This window comes from Rhincodon typus, chromosome 13 (genome assembly GCF_021869965.1).
Source record: "Rhincodon typus isolate 14 chromosome 13, sRhiTyp1.1, whole genome shotgun sequence".
Taxonomy (NCBI): Eukaryota; Metazoa; Chordata; class Chondrichthyes; order Orectolobiformes; family Rhincodontidae; genus Rhincodon; species Rhincodon typus.
In genome coordinates, this window is record NC_063344.1 from 56,230,245 (window position 1) to 56,254,903 (window position 24,659).

General features: G+C 38.4%; 1 protein-coding gene across 2 annotated transcripts in view; it reads left to right on the plus strand.

Moving 5' to 3' along the window:
* nck1b (NCK adaptor protein 1b) overlaps positions 1 to 24,659 on the plus strand; it is a 227,384-nt gene that overhangs the window by 177,384 nt on the left and 25,341 nt on the right. The window contains exon 3 of one of the 2 annotated variants that reach the window (XM_048604717.1): positions 425 to 668. In XM_048604717.1, coding sequence (XP_048460674.1) covers positions 425 to 668 — 244 coding nt within the window. Of the gene's footprint in view, positions 1 to 424; positions 669 to 13,178; positions 13,279 to 24,659 lie in introns of those variants that run through there. The other variant, XM_020517644.2, reaches the window with a different exon arrangement.

Below are 24,659 nucleotides of genomic sequence, written 5' to 3' on the forward strand. Positions count from 1 at the left end.
AGTGTTCTTCTAGATTATGTGCTCAAATTTCCGAAGTGGGAATTGAACTCTCAGCCCTCTGGTTCAGTGAGGCTGACGAGATTGGAAACTTTCACCGGTCCAAGAAATGTTGTTGCTATGTTGGATTAACTACATAAGTAAATGGAAAACAAGACTTGAATTTTCCTCTTAAAAGTCATAAAGTTTTGTTTAGATGATCTTTTGGAGACGAGAATCTCGGTTCATAAACTTGCTTTCCTTAAAGCTTGTGTATACCACCCGATTGAAGCTCATTCACAATTCAGATCTTGCTTGTCTTTTCAGCTTTTAAAATGTATGTACAAGTTAGCTTCTTTCCATTTAGAAATGTTGCAAGTGTGGTATTTTACAGGCTGTCTATCTGCATTCTGTTACAATACTAATCCCTTTCTCTTTGAACATGCAGTGTGGAACCCACGGGAAGATGACGGAAGAGGTGATAGTGATTGCCAAGTTTGACTATGTGGCCCAGCAGGAGCAGGAGCTCGACATAAAGAAGAATGAGCGACTGTGGCTCTTAGATGACTCTAAATCATGGTGGCGCGTTCGAAATTCCACAAACAAAACTGGCTTTGTACCTTCAAATTACGTGGAAAGAAAGAACAGTGCAAGGAAAGCTTCTATTGTGAAAAATCTAAAAGATACCTTAGGTAAGTTTGTCCTTAATAATACATATTAGATGATTGTAACAGTCAATTAATTTTTGATTTTCTTTGAGAAAATGTTTCTGGAAAGAATTCAAAATACAGATTATGTATTTATTGAAAACACTCATTGGCATAAAGTCTGCCGCCAAATTATGAATGTCAGCAACAGTAATCATGAGAGAGTAATTGCAGCACTGAAATCTGGAAACATTAGTGGGTATTTATGTGAATGAAATTGAGGCAGATGGGTGGGCGGTAATAGACGAAATATGTACTGTACAAATGTTGTGCTGCGAAAGTGATGCATTTGCAAACATCAGTTTCTTCTTTTTTGTTCTCATAACCTAACACGTAAAACTAAGCAGACTAGAGTGGAGATCAACTTCAAATCCAAACTTGCACTCAGAAACATAATCTCTTACAAGTACTGTTTTCAAGGAAAATTTATGGAGACTTGTAATTGGTTTCTTGATTACGTGCATTATTTAAAAAGGACATTCAAGATAAGCATTTATTAACTACGTGTCCAACAGCTGCACAATGATTGATTTTTACTTCGGCTACTTCTTTTCATAATATTGTCCAAAGAGATTGGACTTTGCATGTGCTTTTGGCAATTAGTAATCTAATTTGATCGAATATGCACAAGAGACAAATAAACTCAGCTTCTCTAGTATCTCTGTGGCATGTGATAGTTTGGGAAACTTGGTCGGCATGGACGAGTTGGACCAACGGGTCTGTTTCCGTGCTGTATTACTGTATGACTCTACGTACCGAATCACTGATTTTTTTAAACAAATTTAAAAACATTATTTTATGCTACAGATAATAATGATTGTTGGAAAAGTGATAATATCATGAGCTATTGTAAACCTCAAAAACTTTTCATTCAAGCACTTAATCGTGATACAATCTGAATCATCTGTAAATCACGTGAAATTAGTCTTTAAACTGCTGTTCTTCCTATATTTGTTTCTTGCAAGTCCTGGTCAATCTTTAATAACAATTAACTTAGGAAAATGTAATGCATGTTATAAGAATCTATGGAGAAGTGTTTTCAATAGGGGATATCCTCACAGATTCAACTCTGTTTTTGTTCCATGTGAAGATGACTGAAGTATACGGGAAACAGACTGTCATGAGCTTACCGTAAATATTGGCAAAAGAAAATAATGTAAATCAGAAATGACTCTTCAAATATGACCCTGCACCTCCTGAGAACACTGACTGTGGGTTGTATGCCTTTCAACTTGCATTTAACTGTGGGTTCACAGTCATTTGAGGAATTGATTCCAGATGTATTCATAATCCATTCATACTAAACCACACTTCTCTTCCCAATTGAATATAAAATTCTAAAATCTGATGTCAGGTTATTTAGAACGACAGCAGTTTTGGATTTTCAAACTACCAGAATTCTTTTTCAATGTTGTGACATGGGCATCATGGTGAGACTGCAGTATATGGCTAATGGCATCATGGCGTGACTGCAGTATATGGCTAATGGCATCATGGCGAGACTGCAGTATATGGCTAATGGCATCATGGCGAGACTGCAGTATATGGCTAATGCTGGTTTGAGAAACTGCTGGTGGGCCATCTTATTGAATTGCCCTCCTCAGACTTTTGAGTCTCTCACTAGACAGGTCAGATAAGGGTGGCAGTTTCTGTCACTAAACAGAAATCTGTTGGGTACATAAACAAGTCCGACCGAGGTGTGTAACCACATCCCTGAACAAGTTGATTAGACAATATCTAGACCAACAACCCAAAGCTTCATAGCAAGTTCTGCCATCTTTGTAGTTTGATTTTCTAAAATCTACACTCCAGTTCCTGAATTGTTGGAGTGAGATTTATAATGCTTTTCTATATTACTAGTTCATGGATGTGAAATATTGGTCCAGTGATGCTGCCAATGCTCTACCAAATCCTTACCACTAATATGCTATTAAAAGTCTGTTTGCTGGACTGTGCTATATTTTTATTTAGCTTTCTACCTGGTGGTGTTTAGTTTTGGTGCAGTTTATGATTTCATTTGCATTAGGATTTTCCTTCACTTTATAACAACTGCTATATTCATGTTTTATTATACCCTTTGAAAATATATATAGACGTAGACATCATTGTAGAAAATCTTTCCCAGGTATTGGGAAGGGCAATCAGAAGTTTGTACAAAAGAAGTTTGATTTTTTTTTTGGAGGGCTCAGAAAGGAAATTTGTGAGGTAGTGATGCAGATCACTTATGGAGGGAGTTGCAAAGTGTGGGACCTTGAAGACTGAAAGGTACAATGGTCAGTGCAGCAAGTGGAAGAGACAGTAGGGGTGTGATCAATGTTAGAAAAACAGGAAATTTTTGGAAGAGCTATAGTTTTGGGGAAGTAAGAAGAGAAGATTTGCAGAAACCTTGGAAGTATTTGAACATGAGGATTTTCTTTTAAATTGGAAACAGTAGTTCCATAATGATTGCGGCACAGGCAGCAGAGGTTATTATAAACTGAAGCACGCAGTGTGTGGAGAATGGTAAGTCACCAGGAAAGTAATGAAATTGGTGAGCCCGCAGGTGACAGAGACAAAGTCTGGGACAGAACACTGCAACTTAATAGTGGGTGCAGGTGATTGTTATGAAACAGAGTATCTCGAATCACAGCTCAAGTGCAGAGATTGCGAAAAGTCTCATTCAGCCCAAGATAATGGCCAGTGGGGAAGATGGAATTGGCGGCAACTCTGTGTAGTTTCAGGAAGTGAATGAAAATAATTGCTTCTGTCACCTCATTGTATACTTGATGGAAGTAGTGGCATATTTAAGACTGGATGTCAGAAAAAGACCACTGTCTCTGTGAGGCAGTGAAGAGTGAGGCCCCAATGTGCTTGGTATAATCCAGCCATCTCTGGCAATGGATGGCCAGTCTAGATCTGGACATGATATACTGAAATCAGCATCCTTTGGATTTAAATTAATTTCCATATCCAAGATGAATAATTTAAATTGAAAAAAAATTGAGGACTGAACCACAATAGCTGATGTTAAATTTTTGTCAACTTTATTTTTAATTTGATTTCTCTCTGTCAGAGGGAATGAAAACCTCTTGAGCAATTCAAAGCATTTCAGGAAAACCATATGATTTCATGAAAATTGCATTGCATTCTTATGAAAAGTTTATGTCATGGTTTTGATGACAGAGGAAAGAAATGAATTTTATACTACACAGAGGTGATTGTTCTCACTCCAACTCCTTTGTCTTTGATTTAGAAATTAATTGGAGTGGAACAACAGTCAGTGTATTCCTCACTTATTGTAAAACTAAACTGAAAGAAATTTTCCATCTTGATTCACTGAACCTTGAAGAAACAGAGTCAAATATTTTTGCTTAAACAAATAGAAACCTGACTCATTATAAGCTGAGCCATTAGTTGCACTAGTCTGATTTTTAGGTACAATCTTTGAGACATTTAGCCTACTCCTCACCCTTAATTAAAATTTTGTGACTTACCACAAATACTGAGATATATAGTTGATTCGTAGATGGATTCCAAAGTTTCCTTTCATTTGGAATTTGACTCTTTTATGCTTCTGTAAAGTGTAGCCTTATTAAAGCGTGTTTTTTTAAAACTTAGTATAGATTCATTTGTTTAAACAAGGTTAGAGTCAAATCTTAATAAGCTACCAGCTCTTTTAAGAATTGTGAGTATTGTGCATGATCACAGTTTTCCACATGATAATCTAATTATTGAGTTATTGACTACTTTTCTCCTGTCTCACTATTGTCAGTTGGGACGTCAGTCTAATAAATACCAGTCTAAGTACCCCCACCTATCCACCCCCTCCACCATGCAGACCAATAGACCATTGTACTTTTAAATGCTTTTCCATTAGTCCTGCAGAGAGGGAACAGAGTTCCATTCATGTCAGTGATGAAGTCTTCAGCACACAGATGGATTTAATTTATTTTGTTCAACTGATTGGCAGATTCTGAATCACAGAAGTCCTCGTGATGTGACTCTGCATGATTAAACATATTGACCTTCTTGTCCTTTGTGATGAATTTACCCTGTGAACATCATCTTCATGATACCAGTTCAAAGATTTTCAATATTAGGGCTTATTGTTAGATGAAATATCCGAACGTTTCAGAAATTTTGACTGCATTTATGCATGCAGAGAGTGGGTGAAACTTAACATGAATGGAATTTTTACCTTGGATTCTGAGTCAATTGACTTTAATAAATTTGATTAAAAACTTTAAACAAGGTCGAAGTCCCTGCCTAGCAACAGTATGGGTACACCAATTCTATGGTGGTGGTTCACGAAAATACCTCGCCACCACCTTGAGGACAATTAGGGATGGCTGATTAAATGTTGATCTTGGTATTCTTAAATATTTTGCATGCTACCTATGAGTCAGATGCTTTATATTATCAAAAGTTGGGGACTGTATCAGAAAATGGTATGGCTCGGCCTTGATGAGTGAGACTTTGAATATTTTCCATGCTGATATGATCAAGGTACTCTTCCTGATGTTGAGAAGCCACATTGAAATAGATTTTTGTTTGAGTTTCTCCAGCCTTATGTAAGTTTCCTTTTACTCAGACACAGGGAGTGTTTGCTATAGCATTGACAGCAATAAATCTGGTTTAGGTATTTTAGTGGTAATTCTGTAGAAGATCTGAGTTGGAAAAAAATTGATGCGTAGATGCTTCCTTACTGTCTTTAACTCAAAATCTTAGATTTTTATATTGTTGTGCAATGCTTCAATTAAACATGGCACAGAATCAATTTAAGTTTAATTATAGATACTGGCATTCAGCATATGATCTTTTGTGGGTCCAGACGGTAGCAATTGAAGGCAGTGAGATATATTGTGCCTCAAGTTGTCATTTGGTTGTACCAAGTTTGAGTATTGCTGAAAAAAGACATAGTTTGTCAAAGCTTTCATCTTGCAGTCATTAGAACGTTTCGCAAGAGAACCAATTCAAGGGGAAAACCATTGTTTATAATGCATTGGAATGAATTTATTTGATTACCAAGTGACTGATTGGTAGAGGTGCTGGCATGGAGAATGTGCCCATTAATGCTGATTGACAGTTAATAGCTAAATTCTGTTCGCTTTTAAACCAGATAGATTAACTGTGATCAATCAGAGCATTGCTCTAATAAACCAGCGAATGGATGTTATGTAGTTTGTTGAGTTGAAATAGGCACAGTGCATGGACATGTTCTTTCTGTATGTAAAGAGCAGTGTCCTGTATATGAAGGTATGTAATTTCCAGTACATGTGAGTATATCACTCTGCTAGCTTGACTGATAGTCTTATATTAGTTATCTGCATAATTTCCTTGCTCATTGAGTTCACTTGTCAACCAATCAGCACTTTTTTTTTTATGCAGCATAAATGTTGGTTTTTCCATTTAATTGGTATTCTTGTGAAATGCCCTGATAAGTGCAAGACAAAAAGTTTTGGTAAAATGTGTCTTTTTCAGCAATATATATACCTCCTTGCTCTTGATCCGATGAAGATCAGTAACACCCCGGGAAGGAAAAAGCATCTGATTCACTTCAATGAAGTTGTTTTTATTTATTCATGCAATGTTGGTTTCAAAGGCAAGGCAAACGTTAATTGCTCACCATCTGCTATGGTGGGATTCAAACCTAGTGACAAAACAGGACACAAATATGGGTGAGAAAAGAGTGACAAAAAGTCAGTAAAGCACTGTTCAGGCACCAGTCCAGATTATAGGTGTTGATGAAGATGATTTCCTTCAGTCCCTTTCTGGTTTCTTTCAATTTTTTGAGATGGAAGGGCTGGATGGGCTGGGACTTTTTTTCACTAGAATGTAGGTATTTGAGAGGTGACTTTATAGAAGTTTATAAAATAATGAGGCGTGTAGATAGGGTTAATGGTATTTGTCTTTTCCCTAGGATGGGGCATTCCAAGACTAGGGGACACCTTTTTTAAGGTGGGTGGAGAGAGATTTAAAAAAGACATGAGGGGCACATATTTTACACAGAGGGTGGTTTGTGTGTGGAATGAGCTTCCAGAGGAAGTGGCGGATGTGGGTACAATTACAACATTTAAAAGGCATTTGGATAAGTGCATGAATAGGAGAGGTTTGGAAGGATATGGGCCAGGAACAGGCAGGTGGGATGAGTTTAGTTTGGGATTATGGTCGGCATGGACTGGTTGGACTGAAGGGTCTGTTTCTGTGCTGTATGATTCTAATACTTTATGGCATGAGGTTGTAGCCACTAATTCTCAATCCTTCCTACACTGGTTAGGAAATTGTCCATTCAGTGTCTGTGAAGGTGGTTTTCCCCTCTCCTTTCCAGAAGGGAATTTGCAGAGAGAGAGAGAGAAAGAGAGAGAGTAGCTGGTTGCTTAGAATGTTCTTTTACATCTTTATTCACAGAAGAAAGAGAACAGGAGGAGAAGTGTTTTCTCCCTCAAATGTTGGATGTTTCTTCCGTAATTTCCAGACACAAAACTGTATCAGTTTGCCTAGGAACCAAACAAGAAGTTGTTTCTATGCTGAGTTCTCTTGAAGATGCTACTGATCCAGGTTGAAATAAAACAATCAAATGATTTCTGAAGAAGGGTCTAGGCCCGAAACGTCAGCCTTCCTGCTCCTCTGCTGCTTGGCCTGCTGTGTTCATCCAGATTTGCACCTTGTTATCTCTAATCAAATGACTGTCAAAACTGCCACTGGTCACCTTATAGATGAAACACAGTTCTGGTAACTTTCTTTTAAAACTGCCCATCTTTTTTCTCAGTCCCTTGGTTTAAGTAGTATCCTTTACCATTTTTAAGTCCGCTATCCAAAATATAAAAGAGATGTTTTTCACTCCAGATTGTGTCCAACAGCCATTCGCGAGAGAAAAGAAATCCCAAAGGACTGGTGTTGTGGAGTGAAAGTGTAAAACAAACTTAAACTCACCTACTTTCTGACTTCTAACGGAAGTGACATGGTGGGGAAGGCCAATACTGCACTCTCGGGAGATGGCACTTTCTGTATTTGAATGAAAAGGTGATCAAGCAAGCTAACCTGTTACCTCGCCAACAGTCAAACCTCTAGGGAGATGCCACATCCACCACCCCCACACCCCAACCACCACCACCACCGCAATTATCGGTAACTCTTCCTTGATGCTCCTTCCCTTTCGATCCTGAGTCCCAGTGATCACTGACCCTGCCAGTCTGCATCAAAAGCTGCAGGAACCTCAACAGCTGCTGTGCTGCAACTTCTTCTCCGTCATCAGCATTTCCAAATTGATGGGGTGGGGGCGGTGGTGCGGGGTGTTGTTCTTATGTATCAATCAAGCCAGCTCCTGGATGGAGCAACAGCTTAAACAAAAAAGTTGCATGGAGTTGGAGTTCAGTGTCTCCAACCAAAGTTCTTCCTCACTTAGTAGCTTGGAAATCCTTTCCCAGTACACATTGAGGCCTGTATAGCTGTACACAAGATCAGATGACTTGGTCCTCCTTTTTGCTAATCTCCTGTTCCAACTTGGCTATGTGTTGCATGATGATACTTGTCATCCTGTCCGTACATTAAGATATGGCTGGGTGCTTTTGTCTTCAAGTCACAGTCTGGAAAATTGAGTACCTGATCCAGGCTGACGTTCCCAGGCCTTACTGACACAGTGCTTTACCACTTGGGTTTTGTTCTTTAATGGGAGAAAGAGCCTCAGTTTAATGCCTTATCCTGATGTTAACAATACAGATCCCGTTCATGGTACAGTGAAAAGGAGGAGAAAAGTTCTCCCCTGTGCCTTGGTCAATATGGAAATCCCTGACTTATCTGTGAATCACACCATAGTTGTTTCTGGAGCCTTGCGTTGTAAATTGAGTGCAGCGATTCCCATATTGCTACAACGTCTACACTTTAGAAGTACTTCATTGGCTGTGAAGCTTTTTGGGGTGTCCTGAAATTGGGCAAGGTGCAATATAACTGCAGGTCTCTCATTTCTTTTGGGGTGAGATACCAACTGATGACTTGTGCTCATGAAGCTTTGTCAGCATAAAGCTCTGAATTCTAGAGTGAAAGCAAAATGTTGCATGTGCTAACAAAGCTGTGATACCAGGCTAAACTTTCTGTACTGCACACTTGGTTGATTTAGTTCTGTTATCCACCAGCGTATGTGACTTTTTCACGATTGAGTCTTAGAACTCTGGTCCTTTTTAAAGCTTCATTTAGTTCCAGACAATAAAAGGTGTAACTGGAATTTTCTCCTGTTTCTGACCAAGAATTGTAATGTAGGATAGATTTTGCTTAAGCCAAGACAAAATCAGTTGCACAGTAGGATAAGATCATGGCATCTTTCACATTCTTAAGAGTCTGTACCATACTGTTATTTCCTTCATATTGGATGACCTTTCCAAAACGAGGATCAATAAACTCTAGCATTTCATGTATGGCTGACTTCTCAATAACTGTGTTCCTGTTTCACAGTAAATGCTTAATGACCAAAACTAATCCCATTTTTTTTTTTAATACTGACTGTATGGCACTTTCAAAATAAAGTAAAATAAAATTGGTATGATCAACTGAGGAAAATTAATGTATAGACTTTAGTTTAATTTGTCTGTCTCATCTAGAAAAGAGCAGATTTTCTTCATCTTGTTTAAAATTTGCACTATGTAAGGCATAGCATTTTTGTTAGAAAGCTAAATTAAAATTTAGTATATAGAACATCACAAGCACTGGGGATTTTTATTAACGACTAATTACTACCTTGAAGACCAGCAACCCGATTTTCCAATTTTAGAAACTATCATTGGCATGATGTCAAGGGAATAATCTCTCCTATCAGCCATCTACTCATCTCCAATATCTCCAACATCCACCACCTCATTCATGCCGTCACACCCTCAGCGCAACCTCCATTCGAGCATATTATCCTCCGGCATGTCTACTTGATTTTAAATCCATATTGTCCAAGTGTCTTTCTTCCACAACCATATGACATTGCATGTTAGCTATATTCTCAAACTCTCCTTACTCTCACTTCTGTCCACCACCAAACAGTGGTTTTAATCCTCACATCAACTTTTGTTCTAATTAATTTTTCCATATTCAATTAACAACATAACACAACTAACTTTTATGCTGAAATGATTTAAGTGGAAAGTAGCCGATTTATGAAGAAATGATTCTTGAATATTAATTAGAGGAAAGGAAGGGAAAGGAACGTTGTACCTTTATATAATTACAAGCTGGTATGGGATTCAACTTGCTTACTAGATTTAGATATATCAACATAATTGCAAAATGGCTTGACCCTAATGTATTATATTGGGTTTGCATCAGTAAATGGTTTACAGTTATAATTGTTTTGGATTGGGCTTGAAAGAGGAGGTTGTGTAAATAGTGTTGTTCCACAGCTGTGCCAGACTATTAGCTGCATTAAAATTTGTCACTTTTTTCTCAAAATGTCAAGAGCAGCCTGCTGTAGACACAATGATATTATAGCAAATGCATCCATTTTATCTTATTGCTGCTACTCTCAATCTTTTTTCTTTCATCCTCAACTTTTGTTTGGTTTTCCTGCATTGATGAAAAATTGTGCCATGTAGCCAACCACATTGAAAGGTCCCAAGATTTAAAGTGTATCACCAAGATATTTGTAGACAGAGTAAGGAGGAAGTATTCTGCTGTATTTCTTTATTTTTCTACTTTGTACTAAGAAGAACTGTAATGTTGAACATTTAACTTATTTCTTTATTTTTCTGTTTTGTACCTAAGATTTTGTACCTAGGTACCTTTGTACCAAAGATGACGTCAGGAACGGTGACTTTGTGTACTTTTCACTGTATTCCTGCACATCTGTACTTGAGTACACATGACAATCAACCGAATTCAAATTCTAATTCTACTCAAGCTTGTCTCATACAGTGTTTGTGTGATTGTAGTCTATTTTGAAAGAAATGGGGATTTAAAAAAAATGTAATCAATGTCATGGTAATGGTAGATCTAATCACGTCCATGGGAAGTTGCTTCATCTACATCTAACAGCTTGGATTTAGAATTGGGATTTTGGAATTGGCCAGTTCTGATATTTTGATTTTTGAGCTTGAATGGAAATATCTGATATGAGTTCTAATTCCTCAGATTTATTGCAGTGTTCCAATATGCATTTGCCTTCCACCCTCTAAACTTTGGGCAAACCAAAGGTTTGCTGCCCACATGCTAACCCATACAAACTTCCACTGATGTACATTGGCTCAAAAGAGATACTCTGAGATACTTTGTGTTGCCATGGTAAATTGAGGTAGATGAGGTATCTGAAAATGGCAGTCTTTGGGCCATTTGTGAGTTTTGTGCACTGCACAGCAAACAATGTGATCATGGGAGCCAGTATTCTTCAGGATAGCATTGATAGGCTCCATTTCTTTAGCAAGGTGGGAAGATGAGCAAATGGTTAGGTTCAACTTGTGAGAATGCTGATCAGATCTAATCCCATGGTGCATGGAGCTACACAGACCCCAATGTTTGTTTAATCAGTGAAGGTAACATTTGAGAAACTCATTAAGCAAACTGTTTTATGCAGGAATTATGAAGTGGCCACCCAACTGGTATTTTCCAGTAACAGAATGCTGTAGGCAGTACAAAAAGACATTCTGCCTGCCACACAATTAAGTAATGTAGAGTATGAATTTCAGTGTTGGTACAACGCCAGGTACATAGGCCACATGAACCAGCAATTGGTTGATTGAATTATACAGCATGTTCCTTCAGTTCTTCATAATAAGCAAAGTACACACTGTTATTTACCAGTCTGCACTTGCAGAACCAGAAACAAAATGTCTGTGTTAATATGTGATTCAGTGATTGGGTTGCATGATCCTGATTGCACCAATAGCTGCACTAAGAATCAATAAAGGCGAGGTCATAATACGGCTTATTTGTGCTTGCAAGAAGTGCTGTGCATTCAAAGACAGATTGGATGTATTCAAGTCTGATGAATTGTTCTGGAGCTTGTGGTACCTTTAACTAACTGTTGCTTTCTCTATGTGAGTAGCTTGGCCAATCCCTGCCAACTTGCCAATCAGTTTACTACATTTTCTTTATAGTATAAATTATTGAGAATGTTTGAAATATGGCATTCTTGTGCTTGTGCTTGTCATTATCAGGGGTACCACATTTTAGTGGAGAGACTCCACTGGGGTCCTCCCTACCTGTTAGTAAATTGTAAAAAAATTAAATTTGTCTATTCAAAGAAGAATAGTTAACTACTTTGGTGTCCTAACTAAAAATGTTTCCCAAACGATTTTGTTTTCAGGCTTTGCTATGCATAAATTGGATGCTATTTTTGATTCAAAGCATGCCTTGACTTCAGAAATAATTCATTCGTTGTGTAGCACTAACCCAAAGAAGCGATAAGGTGCCATTAAAATGCAGATCCTTTTAATAATACTCTTGTGCTGACAGGGCTGTCAACACCACAGGAATATTTAAGTTTTGAAGCTGGTGATGCAGATTCCAAATCCTTATACAGATTAAGAGCCATGCTTATCCTGTTAAGAATGATATGTATCAACATAAGAGATATATTTTAGTACATGTTAAATTATTGCAGTATTTACCGCAGTAATATTCTGTAGCAGTAAAACTTTGTAAGGCTTTTGTGTTTCTGAAGAGAGCTATAAATGAAGATGTTGTAAAAAGATTTTAATACCTAAATATTCCCCTCTCTGATGTTTTTTAAAAGTGTTGACTGTTTGATGGAATGTGATTTTGTGAATGCTACATGAGTTCTTGCCAATACCTGTCTGAACTCTGTTAACTCAATATTGACCTCTGTATGGTTCAACTGTTCACAGGTGAACTTGTCAAAGCTTGTGTCTGAGTTTAGTCAGTTACAGTTGCATGGAAGTTGATGTGTGCTACAGAAATGCTGATAATTCAAGTACAATGGCATATTAATTGTGTGAAAAAGTGCAGTAATTTTGGTCTAATATGCAAATACTTTTGGAACGTTGGTGCTGTTGTAATTTTGACACTTGACAGTTGGTTTGTTTAAACTGAACAAGAGTGGATATTTCATGCAATTCAGTAAAGTAGATCTGTTAATATATCAATCTGGTGAAACTGAATCAGGGTTGAACAATTAAAACTGCTTGGCCACACAAAAAGAAGCAAAGATGAACTGATTTGATGGGAAACTGTTACTGAGTTTGAAATAAAAATCACCACTGCATTAAGCACTGGAGCCATTTGTATCTGAGGGGGGAGGTACTGGAGGATAAAGTGGAGGGGAAATTAAAGAATGGGAGTTGAAATGTGAGTGCAGTGTTTAGCCTAGTCACTGATTCTGATTGATAGCCACTCTTGTAATTTGTAAAGTAATCTGAAGTAATGTAACCATTGTTACCGTGACAACATGATTCACTCGTCAGACTGGTTTTATAAGCAATTCCAGTGATTGGTTGGAGGTAACTGGAATCTGTTGCTTTGATATGCTGTCAAGTCACATGCTTCTTGGGGTGGGGAGTTTCTAGGCTGATAATTACTGTATGACGACTCAAGACTTCTGTCAGACTTGCATATCTGAGCTGAATACAGAGGTAAAGGAAAGCAAACAAAATGGAATCAGTTAATATTATCAAGCAGTTCTTTGGTAAGTTACAAGTTTCCAATCAATTGGTAATCCATGGTCCAGTCAGTTTCATGCTTGCATTTTGCTGAGTCAATTTAGGCGCACAAAGTTGATTTAATTTTATGTTTAGTTTTTAATGTCGATAGTGTTTTATTTCATCTATTTTGTATGTACCAAGTTGTTAGATTTGAAATAGTTAGTGTCCTTTTGGTAGGAAATGAATAGGTGTGTTAATTGTTTTGAGCTTATTTTACCACTCTCAAGTATTGTATTAAGCTACAATAACATACCTTCATTCCAATGCTCAAATTTTTGGTACAATTTCCAGTTTCAGACCTGAGTTAAGATTACTCTCGTGGCTCCAACAACTTGTTAAATCTTGACTTCAAGTGAAACCTCTTTCTTCCCCATTTCAAGCTACACACTGGCTTTTGGGTTTTTTTGTAAGCAGGGAAAGTTTTGACTACTGGTAATGATAATGTCATCTGCTGAATACATAATTGGAAGATTTTATGTGTTTGCTTTCTTGCATTTTACACTGCAATAGGAGGCAAATAAAGTTGGAGAACTGTATTATTTAAGTTTTGTAATAAGTTGGGGAGGAGGTGGTGTAGTGCCAGTTATACTGTAATACAAGGGAATGCCCTGTGGATATTGGGCTCAAATTCCACCACGGCAACTGGTGGAATCTACATTAAATTAATAAACTGGAATTAAAGTAGGAAACTATTGTCGACTGTCAGGAAAAGCCTATCTAGACCACTTCCTTCCTTTTGGGGAAGGAAGCTTGCCTTTCTTACCTGATCTGATTCCAGTACCATACCGTGGTTAACTCTTAATGGGCCAGCAAGCCGCTCAGTTATATCAAATTGCTAAAAAGTCTAAAGAAAGGAATGAAACTAAACAGACTACCCAGCACTGACATAGGTGTTGAAAGCAAAAATGACAAATCCAACCCAGTCAACCCTGCAAAGTGCAACATCTGGAAGTAGCCCCAAAATTTGGGAGTGCTATCCCACAGATTAGTTGACCAATAGCCTGACATAGTCACACATAGAAATTCATACATGACAGCCAAGGTCCCAGAAACCAGCAAAGCCGCAGGTTGTGTTCTGTCTCGTCAGCAGAATGACCACGTCTGAGGTCGCAGCACAATGGTATACTGTCAAGAGGGAGTTGTCCTGAGAGTCTCTGCCTCTGAACCAGATGAAATGTCATGGTGTTAAGTCCAACATGGGTAAGGAAATCTGCTGCTGATTACCACCTATCACTTCTCCTTGACTGCTGAATCTGTGGTCCTCCATGCTGAACATCAATTGGAAGAGGCCCTGAAGGTGGCAGAGGCACAGAATGTATTCTGGGTGGAGACTTCAATGCCCATCACTCACAGTAGCTCACTAAAACCACCACTACTGACCAAGTCTTAAAGGACATTTCTTTTTGACTGGTCCGCAGTAGGTGGTGCTGGACATACCTATTTGACCTCATCCTCAGCAACCTACCTGCCACAGATGCACCTTTCCATGACAGTAATGATAGGAGTTACTACTACACAATCCTTGTGGAGACTAAGTTGTTTGGTACTGTCAATGTGCTGAATGGGATAGACTTCAAACAGATTAAACATCTCAAGCCTGCGTATCCATGAGGCATTATGAGGGCCTGGCCACTCTATGACTGCCATCAAGTGGAGGGACCAGCCCTCATACAATGAAAACTGTAGGAGGGCATGCTTGGTGCAGCACCAGCCATTCATAAAAATTTTATACTTGCCTAAAGTTGCAGCACAGGTCTCTGTTGCATGCCAGATAGCAGAAGCCACATGCAACACATGGGGCTAAGCAATCCCACAACCAACAGATCTAAGCTCTGCAGTCCTGTCACATCCGTTTGTGAATGGTCATGGACAGTTAAACAACTAGCGAGAGGTGGCTTCACAAATATCCCATCCTCATGGATGGGGGAGCCCAGCACATCAGAGCAAAAGGTAAGGCTGAAGCATTTGCATCCATCTTCAGCCAGAAATGCCAAGTTAATATCCATTTTGACCTCCCCCTGAGGTCTCCAGTGTCACAAGATGTCAATAATCAATCAATTTTAGTTACTCCACATGATATTGAGAACGTACTGAAGGCACTGGATACTGCAAAGACTGTGGGCTCTGATGACCTTCTGCAATGTCCTTAAGGCTTATCCTCTAAAAGTAGCCAGGCCCCTAGCCAACATTGTTTCAGAATAGCTCCATCATTGCCAACTACCCAACAATGTGTAAAATAACCAAAGGTATGTCCTGCCACCTAAAAGCAGAACAAATAATTGGGCCAATTACCAACCTGTGTACTTGTGATCAACAGCTAATTGACTGAAGTGTTTTTTGACAGTGCTATTAAGCAACATTTGCTGTAAATGCAGAATATTGTTTTGTTTAGCATGACAGAAATTGGCTTCTTTCTTGCAGATATTTGTATGAGTGGACTTTGTTGCCATATCCTCAATGTTGAATGCCCTGATTGTATTTACTATTAAGTCACACATGGATAATATTGGTAATGTACCAAGGAGAGGAGCAGATTCAAAGGTGTGTATCTTGGCCACAGATAGCCAGAGTGGAATTCTGATTGCTGAATGAAGCAAACTTTTGGCAACAGATTGTAATTAAGGAGCAGTGAGGGGAAATGTGGATGGGGAGGCAGTCCTAAAAGTGATTGAGGGGGTGCAGTGGATTGGAGCCTGATCTACTAGGGGCAGGGAAAAATTAAAAATGGGTAGGGTCAAAGTGGGCTTGCTTTGAGTTGGAGATAATTAGTACTTCTACATTCTGTACAACTGAAACTTATCTTTTTGGAGGGTGAGGTTGGAAGAAGGAGAAGTTAACATTCTCCCTGTTGTTTCAATGAACATTTTTGACTTCAGGAGAGATGAAAGCTTTGGTGAGTGAGTAGGAAACCAGAAAAAGAAAAGAAAACTTGGACTGCATTGAAATCACAAAGATATTGGAGGGGCTTCTTCTAATAATAAATGTGGAAGTAAACTGTTGGAATCAGAAAAGCATGGAGTTTAATCCTCAGTCGATGTTGATTTTCTATACTTATCAATGACTACCATGCATCAGGACTAATTAAAAAGTTGTAACCCCAATCTTTATTCCTGAAAATTGTGCATTGTTCACGTTAGTTGAGCACCAGAGTAGATGCGGCTGTGATGCTCTATAATTCAGAAGCCTAGGGAAAGAGTATTGAAAAGAACACATTGTACATAAATCTGAAAGGTCTAAAAGGGTTAATACTTGTTTTGAACTCAATGAATATCACCCACTGTGGTGAAGGCATAAAGACCTGGGGAGAGAGTAAGTGAGAGTGGCGTTGTTAATAAGCTAGGGATTGGTGGGAAAGTGAAGACTAGGGGATTTTATGGGAAGCAAACCTAAGGCTGAGTTCTCTCAACAGTATTTGCATTTGTATACTATAATGCAAAGCCAGTTTATAACCTGTAAACAGTTGCTGAGAAGCAATAAACTACATCTTGTACACTCTACAACATTTGAATTGTTGGAACAGCCGATAGCTACCCCCTTAGACACTAATGTAAACTGCCAAAAAAAACCCACATTTTTTTTCTTATTCATCCGTGGGATATAAATGGTGTTGGCTGGACCAGCATTTATGCTCATCCCTAGTTGTCCTTGAGGAGATGATGGTGAGCTGCCGCCTTGAAACACTGTAGTCCATTTGGTATAGGTAGACCCACAGTGCTGTCGGGGACGAAGGACATTCAGAAGATATGGATAGTCGTGCATCAACAGTAGAAAAGTGTTAAAAACTCTGTTAGAAATATAAAGATAAAGTCAAATTCCTAATTACGTAGCATTTTAAGTTTTGCAGAACAGTGTGGGTATTTCTCATTTCAATAATTTAATGTTACTGTAGGGCCCCTTCTTGATTCTGGTGAAAACACGTTAAAAATTAAATGAATACTGCATGATATTCCTGAGTTACATTGCTGAGAATAAATTCTGAATGAAGAAATGAAATTCATTTTAAGATGCTTTATAAATGTATTTGGTTAATGTACACCCAATTCATGAATCATTCAAAACCTCATTTCCCATTCATTATCCTGATGCACTGTATAAAGAATGATGTTATGTAAGCTCATCCTGTCCTGACTTGCTCTGTATGACAGGCCTAGCTGTTTCAGAATGTAGAACTGCACAATTTTTGTTCAGCTTAAAACGACGATGTAGACAATGAAGAGAGATGAATATTTGCTAAAATCAAAAGGAAAAGGACTCATTTGGTGGAAGAGAAACTTCTTTACAATCAACTGAAACGAACATAGGATACACCTATTTTAGTTTAAAATGGCACCAATGACCAGATGTAATGAGTGTATAAAGAATTTCAAAATGTAATCAGTTCAAATGTGAAAATATTGCCCAAGGCACCATCTGTCACTGGCAGCAAAATTAATGTGATGGAATGGCTGAAATGTTTACAATGGTGATCATGTTGTCATCCAGTTACTTTTTTAGTGTGTAGATCTGGATTCCACCAATGTTGCCCCTCAGTTGCCTTATCACACTGCAGAGCAGTTTTCAGTTTTGTTCTTCTTGGTCACTGTGATTTTTGACTGTGGGCAACTTTTGTGGTTTCCCAATTCGATGGAGAATAGCATTTTGTTCTTTTATAGGTAACTGCAAAATTTAAAATTGATGCATATTGTCCCATGATGAGCATCTTGCCAGGTTCTTCCCCAGGCCTCCACTTCTTGCCTTCAAACAACTGCCAAACCTTAAACAGACCATTGTTTGCAGCAACCTACCCAGCCTTCAAGACAACATCAACCACAACACTATACAACCCTGTCATGGTAACCTCTGCAAGACATGCCAGATTTTCAACGTGGACATTACCATCACACGAGAACAATACCCACCACGTGCATGGCAGATACTCATGTGACTCGGCCAATGTTGTCTATCTCGTATGCTGCAGGCAAGGATGCCCCGATGGAATGTATATTGGCGAAAACATGCAGATGCTATGACAACGGATGAATGGATACAGCACAAAACTTGCCAGACAAGGATGTTCCCACCAAGTGGGGGAACACTTCAGCGGGTCAAGTACATTCGGCCTCAGATCTTCGGGTAAACATCCTCCAAAGTGGACTTTGGGATACACAACAATGCAGAATTGCCAAGCAAGGGCTGATAGCCAAGTTTGGTACCCATGAGGAAAGCCTCAATTGGGATCTTGGGTTCATGTCACACTACAGGAGACCCACCACACTATACACACTCTCTCACAGATTCTTGTGCGCTCTCTCTGGCTCGGACGCATGCACACACTCGTGAATCTGTGGGGTGAAGTTGTATGTGCAGATACATTCTATTTTGTTCAAAAAGCACACAATTTATAGACAGTCAGTCAATGTGGCATTTTATAAATTCCTGCTTTAGAAATAAAACCAGTCTGACTCCAAACCAAAACACTAACAGATTGTAAACAAGGTCTAACATCTAACATGCATTGCCTGGCCTAAAATGTCACCTCTTCTTTACACTGATAAAACCTTTTAGTTCTCTCAAGACAGAATTTGAGGATTTACATGTACATATTAATCAATTAAAACATTTTTTAACTGATTTTAAAGATTTAACAGCATCTTAGGTTTGTTTGGTTCATCTTCATCGGTGGTGTGATCCTTTGATTTTCTTTTTACTTATAAGTTCTGTGTCTGATACCACCTCTCTCATTAACACCTGAAGAAGGAGTAAGACTTTGAAAGCTTGTGTTTTCAAATAAACCTGTTGGACTATAAACTGGTGTCGTGTGATTTTTGACCTTGTCCACCCCAGTCTAACACCGGCACCTCCACATCATGGCTACCAAATGTAGTTCTTGTTGGAAAAAGTTAACACGGTAAAGTACTGTAACATGTTTGCCAGTACTGAGTTTTGATGCTTTTTAAACTTTAATCACCCAATCTTATTTATAATGTTAGTGATCAGAGCCAAAAATATTTGATTCTAAGCTCCATTAGAGGCTATACTATAATTTTCACATTCATATAAAATCATATTTGTTGCTGATCATTGCTGCATAGTTTATTGATGGATTACAGGTATATAAACTGGTGGAATGATTTAAATCTGGTTTAGTACTAAAGTAGCACAGTGCTAAGAAAATAATTTAATCATTGGGTTTAAGAAAATATGTACTTAAAAGAAATGATGAAATATTGGTATGTGAAATCCGTGTACCCAATGTGCTAGTTCGAGACTGCAAGTGAACCAACGTTTATAATGATGAATTAAAATATAATAGCTATACATCAGCGTAAATATAGCCAATCAACTTCAATGGACAGGAAACTATGAATATTAAGTAGATTCCAGATGTGGAGAAAGGAAACCCCTTCATGAATTGAAGGGGTTCTTATGAAGAGAGATGGGAAAGATTGGATCCTTATCCTTTTATGTTTAGAAGAATGAAAGCTGGTCTTATTGAGACATATAAGACCCTGAGGGGAATAAATAGAATGGATGCTGAAGGAAAGTTTTCCACTAGAGAGGTTAGAACTCAGTATCAATTTTTTTTTTAAAAAATGAAGTGTCTCCTGGTTGAGATAGGATTTATTTTCTGAGGGTAGTTAGTCTGTGGAATTCACTTGTGTGTGCTGCCATGTGTATTTTCTAAATGGGTGTGTTCTATAAAGGGCTTACATGGTCTAGTGTGTGTAATGCTGGCCACTTCCTAGTCTAACAAAAAGAGTCTTGAAACATAAATATGAAATAACTCCACAGAGGTATCCTGTCACCTCTTGCTTACACAAGGAAGGTCCTTGACATTGATCCAGCTCCCTCAGCACCAGCTGTCTGAGTGAGCAGAACCTCTGACACACCTGTTTATATCTGTCAGCCAGGACTCTCTGATTGGGCTGTTTATCTGGTCCAATCAGAGAACTCATTCTGTGAGGTCCACCTGGCTGACCTTGTTACAATCATTACAGAATAAAGTGTAGTTTATTGCAAATCTGCTCTATATTAGCATAGTGCAGACCTAGCCTTGTGTCTGTCTTCCACGAGATCCTACTTCATTTTCCCACAAACTACTTAGGAAAACATCAAAGTGGATGGTGCTAATTGCACTCAACCAATCATTAATCCTTTTGGACCCATATTAAACAGTTGTAATCAGTTACTTAGAAAATTATGATGTAACCAGGCAGAACCGACATGGCTTTGCGAAAGACAGATTAATGTCCATGAGCTTTTTGAGGAAGCTATGTTCATGTAGATGGAAGGGGACTGGTTAGTGAATACAGATTTCTAAAAGGCATTTTATAAGGTGCCATATCAAAGGTTGCTGCACAAGATAAGAACACAGTCTAGAGTTAACATATTAGCACGTTACAGAATTAGTTAACTAACTGAAAGCAGACAGAAGGAATCAATTGGTCATTTTTGTAATAGTACAACAGGAATCTGTTCTGAGTCCTCAACTGGTTACAATCTATAACAATGATTTGGATGAAGACACTGAATGTATGATAGCACAATTTGTTGAAGGCACCAAGGTAGATAGGTAAGTAATTTGTCAAGAGGAGATAGAGCATTTACTAAGAGATATAGAGGGGTGGGGAAGCAGACCGGAAAGTGGAGGTGACAGTACAACCAAATCAGCCATGATATTGTGGTGGAACAAGCTCTTAGGGCCAAATGGCCTATTTCTGGGATTTTTCAATCCAAATTGAGATGTCCAGATGTGCAGTACCACTCAGCCCAAGATCAAGCCTCGTGCTCTGTCTCTATCCGTAGTCATTCCAAAAATATGGAGAGTGGTATGGTTACGTCTTTACTGAGGCAGCTGAACTATTGATTATGTAACGCAACAAGAACTAACTTTGTAGGGCCTGAAATTATGCCTGCAGGACTTATAATTTTGTGGTTGAGCCATTTGGATTTTTTTTTTGCTTTTCCTTGACCCATCAATCATTTGAAGAAAAATGTAAATGCTTGGACCTTTGCGGTGTTTGTAGTGAGTCAGTCGATCAGAATTTTGGTATGCTCACATACTGTACCTCTGTAGAAGAACACTGGTTCACGACCATTGGTTACACAATGGTGTGTACATAGTCATAGCCCAGTCATTACACGCTTGGATGGAGAGAAAATCCAAGGTGGAGTCTTATCTGTTTTAGTAACAAAAATTACTCTGATCTAAGTTGGCTAAATATTTGCTTGGAATTGATGTAAATTTTCTGGAACATGATTTGTAAATTTATCCTAAACTCCTATCTGCTGAAGCACTTAATGCAACATGTATAATAGAACTCAGTTGGAATTTTGACAGTCTGGTATGGTACATTTCAGAAGTTAATATATTGTTAAATTGATAGCTACTACATCTGTTTAGCTAATCATGTATGCATGCAAATTTCTCATGCATGATATGTCAGAGTTGAAGCTCTCAGTCAGTTACGTACTTCATGATTAAATTCTGCATTTGTGTGTCGACAAGCAAGACTGTATTGCTCTTGTGAGAAATTGGAAATATGGTGCAGGCTTTGAATCACCCAGTTCTACTTTGGACATAAGAAGACAGAGTGCCTTAAGATAGAGCGTGCAATTCTTTATTATGTAAAGACTCCTGTGTTTTTTTGCCCATGCGTTTCTTTCATCCTGCTAATTGAAAAGGCTGAGGGAAAGGGTCAAAGCAGCATAGATTGTTTTCATTTGTGTTGCTAAGAAAACCTGGAGTGGCAGATCAACAAAAGTGCTCTGCAAGCATCGTGCACAGTCGAACGGCCAAGCAAGTCCTTTGCCTGCTTGTAGTAACCATGTAGTATTACAGCTACTGGTATCTCACTTTATTTTAGTCAACTTAAATGTTACATGTTAACTCTGGAAACTGGAAGGTAGCTGTTATAGTCTGATTAACTTTTATTAAATGAGTCCACTGTGGATTTCTGCCTGAAGTGTGCTGCACTTCTACCATTTGGTTATGGAAGGAAGCGCTTGACTGTGTAATTTTAATGTCAAAAGACTTTTGCGAATGAATGCACGGCTGATTTCAGTGAAAATGGCTGGTTAGGAAGGCACAACTTCATATGTGATTCTTTTTTAAAAAATATTTCTCTGACCTAGTTGTGTTGACATGCCTCCTGTTGCACTGCTTTAGGTCATATTACTGTCATTGGTTATTCATAAAACTCATTAAGTATCTTGAACAGGTCAGTCCACTCGTACATTTCTGCTGTATTTTAAAAACTTTCCTGTGGATGTATTATATATCTGTTTCTTAGCTGGGCTGTGAATTGCATCTACTGCTACACTGTAACTTAATCCATAAATTTGACATCAGATTCCATGTTTAACTGGTTCTTCCTCACCGAACACTTTTGCTCTATCTCACCATTCTTTTTGTATTGCCATGATGCTGCAATCAAATATGAGCTGTAATTTGATCCACCTAATTATAAGGAAGACACAAACCATTATCTTTGGCCCGCATCACAAACTCTGTTCCCAGAACAGATTTCATCCCTTCTCCTCTTCCAACAATATTTCAGGCCAAACCAGACTGCCGCAAGCTCAAAATTGTATTGGACCTTGAGGTCTAGTATTAACAACATCATCTCCTGCATTGACTTGGCCTGTTTATCCCTCATTTTGTTCTGTCACCTCTGCCCCTGTCATTGTCCATCTGCTGATGAAACCCACAGTAATGCATTTGTTATTTACAAACTTGATCATGCCAGTGCTGTCTCATCTTTGGACAGACCAAAGGAAACCAGACCACCCATAGGAAACTCATGCAGAACATGCAAACTCCACACAGACAATTGCTCAAGGCTGTAATCAAACTGGGTTGCTGGCATTATGAGGTAGCACTGCTAAACCCTGAACCACCAATTTTATTTTCACACACAAAACATTTGAATACTATCAGCACTTCCCGGTGTTATTATCCTTCTATGCTTGTGATAGTTAAAGGACCTTTTATTGTATGACTAATATTGCTAACACATTATATCTATGCATCAGAACTAAATTTAGCAGTTTACTGCATAGTTCGTAATTTTACAGAGCTCTTTGGGATTCAGCTCCATCTATATGGAAGTTATTTTGTTAAAATTAGCTTGCTTGTTTGTAAATAGAATATACAAACATAGCTTTTATATAAACTTGCTTATTTCTAAGTCTGGGGATCGTGTTGTGGCTTTATGCCGTAAGTTTTTATTTAACATTAGGTTACCTTATAATCAGTAAATTAATAGGGCTTGTCATCTCATTGAATGTCTCCAGCCTTCTAACTCTTCAACTTGCTGCCTTTTCCCTTTCCTTGACCCTCTAGTTTGCAGCCGCCTCCTCGCTATTGCTGACCTTCCAACTTGCAGTCTCATCTCCAACCCACTGAATATCCAAATCAGCTGGAGTCCTGGCTTTCTGTATTGCCAGATCCTGATCCTGATGGTGCAGCAGAGCTGAGTTGGAAATCAATGTTTTCTAAAACATTTCTGCTTGTTGTTTCAGCCTGCCGAGCCCTTGCTCGGGAGTGAGGGCTCTGGAGATGAATAGCATTAGTGAGAGGCAGGATTGGTTTCAACAGAGCTTTAAGAGATGATTATAAAACCTCAAGCTCATGACTTCTGCACCATTAGAGCACTTTTTTCAAACCTGAAAGCGCCAGCTTGAGATAAGATCTTAAATGGAAATGCAGGTTCAAGAGGGATGAGTCAGCAAGTGGCAGCTTCAGCCAAAGGGTGTGTCAAGGAGAGATAGAAGGTGCAAGTCAGAATCGGGGGAATGGAAGAATCTGCACCAAACCAGGGGATTGGTGACCAGCTGGATCCACCATAAGTAGAAATTTACATTTCTCTTCTATTTATTTTAAGTCATCTCATTTATCACTGTAGGAATTTAGTAGTTTGAAGTATTTCGACTCAAAGGGTATAATGTTTTAATCTATTTTCTGATAAAGAAGATCCTGCAAACCTAACTTCACTTTCAACATTAGTTCCTGAAGAGACCCAAGTTGTTTAGTTGTTTTTACTTTTCAGGAATGCAAGCTAAGTGAGGGCTTGCTATTATTAAAATGGCTAGGCTATTTCAATTAACTGGAAATATGTTCAGACATGCAGTTAAATTTTTGCAATTAAACTTTTAATAGTGGAATGAAACTTTTGAGTAGTCTTAAAGATTCCACTAAAGCTCAGTGCATACTAACAAGCTCATGTGTTTATTGGCAATATATGAATGAACCAAAGTGCTCTTCAAAGCAGAACATGTTTCACATTGTTGATTCTTTGAACACTAATGATAATCCCATAAGAGTGCTTATTTTTGCCTATTCATGAAAAGATTATTTACTGTTGATAATGATGTTTGAGGTCTG